The sequence below is a fragment of the Amphimedon queenslandica genome, unplaced genomic scaffold, assembly GCF_000090795.2.
Source record: "Amphimedon queenslandica unplaced genomic scaffold, v1.1 AMPQUscaffold_13204, whole genome shotgun sequence".
Classification (NCBI taxonomy): Eukaryota; Metazoa; Porifera; class Demospongiae; order Haplosclerida; family Niphatidae; genus Amphimedon; species Amphimedon queenslandica.
The window spans coordinates 102,985-110,805 of NW_003546560.1; the positions used below are offsets into that span (position 1 = coordinate 102,985).

The 7,821-nt window shown below is 33.3% G+C and overlaps 1 protein-coding gene and 1 long non-coding RNA gene across 2 annotated transcripts; both read left to right on the forward strand.

Moving 5' to 3' along the window:
* The first annotated feature begins 281 nt into the window (after positions 1-281).
* LOC109584502 (uncharacterized) lies at positions 282-3,226 on the forward strand. Its single transcript, XM_020000263.1, has 5 exons — positions 282-2,365; positions 2,434-2,490; positions 2,544-2,603; positions 2,707-3,006; positions 3,060-3,226. The coding sequence occupies exons 1-5, from the start codon at positions 871-873 to the stop codon at positions 3,065-3,067; spliced, it is 1,920 nt and encodes a 639-aa protein (XP_019855822.1). The 5' UTR covers positions 282-870; the 3' UTR covers positions 3,068-3,226.
* A 50-nt stretch (positions 3,227-3,276) lies between these two features.
* On the forward strand, positions 3,277-7,445 carry LOC109584503 (uncharacterized). The gene is made up of 9 exons (XR_002186046.1): positions 3,277-3,679; positions 3,787-4,066; positions 4,201-4,351; positions 4,414-4,519; positions 5,048-5,115; positions 5,205-5,276; positions 6,125-6,258; positions 6,674-6,849; positions 7,129-7,445. It is a non-coding gene; the product is annotated as an uncharacterized LOC109584503 (long non-coding RNA).
* Positions 7,446-7,821: the final 376 nt, after the last annotated feature.

The following is a 7,821-nucleotide window of genomic DNA, read 5'->3' on the forward strand; positions in this document are numbered from 1 at the left end:
TATATTTATAATTTTATTATACAATATCATACCATATATTTATATTTAATATATATGTATTATGTTCATTTTATATATGTTTTATAGAAAAGAAATATATTTTTCAGTTAACTTATTAAATATATGTCGTTTATGTATAACATATGTATTTCACATATATATATGTTTTATATGTATTACATACTGCCAAATACTGATAAGTTTCATATATGTGGAACATATCTGAAAAATATAAAATATATTTATAGTAAAAATATATTTTTGTATTACCTGGGATGCCACTATCATGAAGCACTTCAGACAATTGTCACATGTCATCTTACAAAAGCTGTTGTTCAAGGTGAAGCTCGTGTTGGGAAAACCTGTTTCAAGTCACTTCTACTGGATGAAAAGTACGTTGAAGCAAGTACCGGTATTGCTGAGCCAAGAGTTGGTATCTACTGCTACAGACGAGATACTGGGAAACGATACAAGCTATTGGATATGACAGAGTTAGAAGAATTAGTTTAAAATGCGTTGAAAAAAGATGCATTAGAAAAATCGATTAATTCTTCAGTAGAAAATAAGGTCAGTAAAAGTATCGATGGAAAGAAACCGACCACAGTAAATGAAACAGCTGATGAGGCTGACGATAGATTTGTTGACGAATATGAAGCGACTAATGGACCTGGCAATGGAGACGGAGTGCCTGGTGATGGAAACAAAGCACTAGGTGATGAAAAGGAAAGTTCATTGAGTAAGGAAGTAGAGAAAGTACTTGATGGAGTGCGGCAGTGTTCAAGGAAGGAAAACCATCTTGAAGGTGCTCAATGGCTATACCTCATAGATACAGGAGGTCAAATCGCTTTTCAAAAGTTGCTTCCAATTTTTATGCCATTTGCCCAAGTTCTTATTCTCATTGTTAACATTTCAAAAGAGCTTTCTAGCCAATCTACTGCAGTGATGCATGTTGAAGGAAAAAATCTTGGTGATTACGAGCAGTACAGTTTACTCATTGAAGAAGTTTTAAAGCAGATAATTTCTTCAATAGCTTCGGGCATGCAACATTTCAGGGATAGCTATAAAGATCATGAAGTTCTACGAGATTTAGTTCCAGAGAAATTGCAAATTCTCACAATTGGTACACATGGAGATGAATGCAGTGATGTAGTAGAGTCCACTCACACATTGGAAGAAAATTTGGCTGAAATAATAAATGCAAATGATGATTGTGAGTCAATTGAAGCTTATCATGTGGTTCGTGTACGGGAAATTGATGGTCGTATTGCTAGTGCAACTGTTGAAGAAAGAAGAAACGATCAAAATTTTAAGAACACAAAGAGTTCTTTGGATGATGTGGATGAAATCTTACAGAAAAACAAAAAAGGAATCAAAATTCCATTTTATTACTACTTCTTTGATATCGTACTTCGTGTTGCAGCAGAAGAGGGATGTGGTGTCTTGCAATTATCTACCTGCACTAGTCTTGGGGAAGATTTAAAACTTTCAAAAGATGAAGTGATGGAGTCTCTTAATTTTTTGCATCATATTAATAGTATCATTTATTATCATGATTCCAAAGCCTGCAGTGACCTGGTGTTTGTTAACATAGGTAGTCTCATTGGCATTCTCAAGGAGTTGGTCGGGCATGTTCATATTATTCACTCCAAAGCAAGAAAATACACTGGAGACAAGGATGGTATTATAAAGGGGATTCTTTCAGAGTCCGAGTTTAAAGAGATTTGTAAAGAACAACTCGATCCCATCACAAAAAAGCTAAAATTTGATGATATTGCAACAAAATTACTGAATCTATTTGTGGAACTTTCAATAGCTGCACCAATAGATGATAAATATTTCATACCAGCTCTCCTTCCAGTAAAAGATGTGACAGATATCTATCTTTATAAGGACTGTGAGCCATTGCTGTTTTACTTTAAGAAAGCTACCCCAATGGGTCTGTTCTGCTCTGTTGTTACTCATCTTCTTTCTGGGCCTTGCTACAAAATTGTTTCAACAAAAATTAATAGCAATTTCTCAAATTGCATCAAAATGAATCATCGGGAGTCATCGTATCGCGTTGTTCTAGTTGAACAGGTCAATTGCATTGAAATCCATTGTGAGGAACAAAGCATTGAATGCAGTGTAAAGAAAGATGTAATTGAAGCAATCAATTCTGCAGCTAAAAAACACAATCTCAGTGAGAGTCATAAGAATCCCGAGATACGGTTTTATTGTTTATGTGAGGGTGGTCCTGATAGAAGTGGGGCCAGTGGTGAGAAGCACACAGTAACAGTTAATGAGGAACGGTGTATCTTTAGATGCACTAAAACAGAAGAAATATGCAAATGTCATGAGATTATAAAGTGGAAGTCTTGGCTTGATAGTAAGTTGTTTGTTATTATTATTATTATTATTATTATTATTATTATTATTATTATTATTATTCCACAGTTGGTGTACCAAGCACTTCCGCTTCAAGTGATAATTCAACTTCTCTTATGATGCGAAGTAAAATATATAAATTTTTTTATTGATGCTAATTTAATGTATTCATGGTAAAGGTTCTCCACAAAGATGTGTATCTAAGATAGGAAGCTCTGGCTTGCCACAAGAAATTAAAGGTACATTTATGTCACTTAAATTGTCTTAGTTGAAAACATTCATGCAATCTTACTTCTCATTCAATACTTAATTATGCTGTAATATTATTTACTTAAATTGTAGATCCAAAGGAGATACTACAGAAGTACTCAGCTAAGCTATCCAAAGCAATATCAGCTAATGTTTCTGATGTAGCTAATGAATTGCTTTCTGATGACCTTATAACACAAGGGACTAGAGAATATGTAGTGACAGTAGATGGTGTATCTGCTTCTACTAAAGCCAATAGATTAATGACTGATGTGATGGGTCAATTGGATGGTTCTCTTGATGAAAGACAGTATTTAATTGATTTGTGTAATATTTTGATTAAGCAAGGTGCATCAATGAAACAGATAGGAAATGTTATGCTTAAAGAACTAGGTATGTACATCTACATAAGCTAATCAATGTTAATGTCTTTGTGTTCACAATAGGATGCTGACCATCCTTCTCCTACACATCAAATTAACAACAGTAACTTTTAGAATTTTAATTTCTTTATTATAGTATCTATTCATTATTTTGTTGTTATGCTTACATGATAGAGTACAGTATAGGACTATTAATTTTGTTGCATCATTTATAATTCTTTTTCAATTCCTTTGTGATTACATGTATGCTAATAACAATAGTCTTTTTTGGCATAATCCCACACCTTAATTAGAAGCCACTCACACATTAAGTGGGTGTGTTCTGGACTTAACACAATCATCTATACCTCGATCTGTACATATTGTATCATGTATGATACTGACTGACACAATGGAGCGAGCAATGGAGGCTAAAGGAGGTTCTAACACACCATAGATACTACATCTGTAAACATACACGCTGGTGCAAAGTGGCTGAGACTAGGGTACTCAGTACTGGAACTGTATTTGAAAAATCTGGCCCCCATAGAACAGGAGAGACCTCTGCTTGAGGACCAATCCTAAAGCCTACACTGAAGAGGACAGCTGATCAATTCATTATGAGACATCATGCTAGGGCTCAGTACTATACGTAAACACACTGATACAGAAAACCCACTCCTTCAGCCTTAGTACTAAACAATGTAAGTTAGTATCAGTTTAATTTTAATTGACTGTTAGTTGATAAATGTGGAGGGAAACGGGAAAAAACTATTGCCAAATGTAAATGTATTGATTTTTTATATATTAGCTCAACAGACACTTGATATCACATGATCTTCAAAAAGTATTGAATTTACTGTGAGATGCTCATTTCAACAGAAACTGGGAGGGACTGGGTCTAGAACTAGGACTGTATCAGCAACCAGCACTCTCCAACTTACAACATACTCATTATAGGGGGGCTGCTCTTAGGGAGTGTCTTGCTGCCTGGTGATGGTGTGTGGATAAAAATGGAGAAGCTAACTATATGCAAATACTGTAAAGAGATTGGGACAAAGAGCTATAGAACATTTGACATTAATTTTGAAGTAAGTTATAATGATTGTGTGAGTAGATTAACAGAGGGAAAGGTGCGATAATGATTATCATTATTTTTAATACGGGATAATTTTAATATTATTTCATAAAATTGTTGGTTAAATTATTTTAAATTATTTTTAAGACAATGTAGAATTGAAACAGCACTGCAGCACTAGAGGAGGCTCCTCCCATTGGTATGTATATACTAGAAAGAATATAAAACATTGAGGCCTCCACCTCCTGACTTCACCACCCAGTCACACCCAAATGTATGTACATACAGACAAATTCTTGTGAGTAAGGGCTTTGCCCAATTACTAATATTAATAATATTTATTTCTTTATTTTTATTAAGAGATTGGAGTGAAGACTTCATTGACTCCATTACATGAAGATAGTTACATTACAGAAGAAAAAGAGCTTGAAGGAATCAAGGAAAGAAGATGAAGATGAAGGAAGAAGTAAATAAATATCAATATAACAATTAATAGTATTGATGTACTTATGCTGTGTAGAAAGCTTGAGCTGATTCCAACTTAATTTATTTCGAGTTAGGATCATTTTTTTAATGTGCCAAAATCTGAAAAATTCCTTGATACCATGGTTTTAAAAAAAATGACTCTGAAGTTACTCCCAATTTTTATTGTATTTTTTGATACACATTGATGCCCTTAGGCTATATGTAGAAAGTTTGAGCAGATTCCAACTTAATTTTTTTGAGCTACATGTACATGTATGACCATTCTTATGCCAAAATACATGAATCTTAGTTATTCTTTTTCTGAAAGATTGGCTCACTCCCAATATACATGTACATGCATACGCTGGCCAATTTTTATTAGAAAGAAATTCTACATTTTATTGTGTACATGTACATGTACATGTTCTTGTGTTTATATTTTGTACATGTAAGTGTAAATATATGTATGTTATGTACGAACTTTGAGCTGGTTGCAATCAGATTTGGATTTTACTAAAATGATTTTTAGTTTTGCGTTTATGAGTCCTTGAGTGAGTTTCACAACAAAAAGGCCGGAAGATTACTTTTTTACATTCTGTAAGGATTAAAATTATGATTTACATGTACACGTACATTGTATTCCATATTGTATGCATGTAAAATGTTAATTATTATGACACATGTAGGTTTGTTGCCAGCCTCCTTCAACTGATGAAATGAAGTCAAGTCATCAATCCAAGCACTTTAGAATCTTAAAAGTTAGCTATTGTTGTTGTGTACACTTTACTTGTACATGTATATTTACATGTACATGTACATACATTGCTGTTATGGAGAAGAATATTGTGATGATTTTATTTACTCATGACTCATGTACAGTATTTTTAAACTATAAGTATAAGGCTATATTTACAGTGTATCTTGGGAATTTTGGCATTGTCTTAAAAAACATGTGGTTGTAACTCAAAAAATTCAAGTCAACATCGGTTCAATCTTTCTAAACAGCATAAGGATATGAGTATGTGTCAGAAAATGTAATAAAAAGTTTGGTGTGATTTAGGAATTTTAGTGTTTCTTTAAGATGGCTGTAACTTAAAAAATTAAAGACAGGATTAGCTCAAAGATCTTACACAGCATAAGGACATCAATATGTATCAGAATAGTAAAAAATGATGTGATTTTGGAGCCATTGTGTGTTTTTCAGAACTTAGGCATTTTTTTAATTGGCTGTAACTCAAAAAGCATAAGCCCAAATCAGCTCTAACTTTCTGCATAGCATAAGGACATCAATACATACATGTACAATAAAATTTAGGATGATTTCGGAGCCATTTAAAAGATTAGTACTGATGTACATGTACAATGTACATGCACATGTATGATAGTAAACTTTTTGTTTTGTTTTAAGCCTGCATGTAATGCAATAATCAGTCTACATGCATGTGTAGACTGTTTATTTATTTTTTTAAAAACTGTTTTTTATTTTGTTTTTTTTTTATTTATGCATGTGTACAAGTACATACATGACATGTATGTACTTGTACATTTACATGTTTTAATCATGTGATTATCATGTGACATTACATGTACATGTATTCTTCAATAGGTTAGATGGTGATGAGTAGGAGTGTCTCAGTGGAAGGAGTCTGTGCATTGATCCAGAGTATAATGTACTGTGGAGATTTGATGAGAACAGTTTTAAAATAAGTTGTTATAATTCTGTTGCAGCTGAAGTTAAAGGTTAGAAATGATCCTCTTTCTCCCTTTCCCCTAACTTTCCCCTTTCCTCCTTCCCCGTTTTCCCTCCATGCACTATATAGTATTTGTTATTTTATTTAATGTGAGCATACATCATACCAACACACTGTTATTGTAGTTACATGTATATGTGCATAAATGTATATGTACATGAAACGAAACATGCAATTCACATTTTGTATGTTAAGACTGAGTAGCTTGACCTCTTTCTCTCTTTTCCTTCATTTTTACCTCTTCCTCCATTCTTTTCTCCTCTTCCTCCATACTTTATAGTTCATAACTCTTGACATGCACATGTATACATATGCACACACAGTTTACTTAATTGTTTAATGACATACATGTATCTTCTGTGTACAATAATTTTCGCTCTCTTCCTCTCCCTCCCTCTCTCCAGATTTAGAGGGTACTTAATGTACATGTATGTCTCCCTCAGTCTAAAGGTTCTGTCATCACAATTAGGTTCCATGCTTCAATCAATCTCTTATCATCATTACAGACTCTCCACTAATCCTCTTTTATCATTGCAAGCTTTCTCTGTTGACAACTGTCACATTGTCTCAAGATTTAATTGTAAGTTCAGTAGTAGTAACAGGTCATGCATGTACAATTGTATTCCCTTAGCTATTTATCTACATGTACATGTACATGTACCGTATAGTCTCTCTTAATGAATAATCTTTATAGCATACACCTCCACTTAACAGACAGCATCTAGTGTACCAATTGCATTCCTTACTGTATATAGTACCTACAATAATTCAAATTTGGCAAATATTATTATTTTATTTATTTACATGTATCTATTTTTTATTTTTTATTTATTCATTTGTTTGTTTATTGTACATGTAGCTCATGGTGGTGGGTGGGGTTACAATGCTGGATTGATAGAAGCAATATTGTTCAGTTCTGATTGAGGCATACTCTTTGGTGGGTTTGTCTATATGGATGGCTTGGTCAATACAAGTTTAATGTCAAAGTAAGTTACGTGTACATGCATATTATGTACATGTACTTTGATTTAAAATGGTCTTAGTTATTGTGGGTGCTTAAATGTGATGGGTTCTCTAAGAAGGGAACTGCTATACATATACATATGGTATTGCATGTATCAATATTATTATTATTATTATTATAACAATGACGACAACAATAAAACCAACAAAAAATTGAATCTAAGCATAGAAATACATGTTGATTAAACTACACCATCCACAGAACTCAAGTGTTGTTAGCAATACACTTATACACATGTCGTTGTTACAATTATATAAATAAAAGAATGGTCACTAAGTAACACATGTAATCACTAACCAATTCTACACAATGCTATCACATTAATCACACATTAGTTGTTATGGTGTGTTTTCATCTCTGTAAACTTCAGACTATACCCAACTCCTTTCCAATCATACCATATGATTCCAAACCAGGTACCAGCTCCATTTGGATTAGTATAGTAAGGACCATTGGGATGAGATTGAAAGCAACTGTTAAACCACCAGGCACCACTGTATCTAACAGCACAATCACACCACCATATCA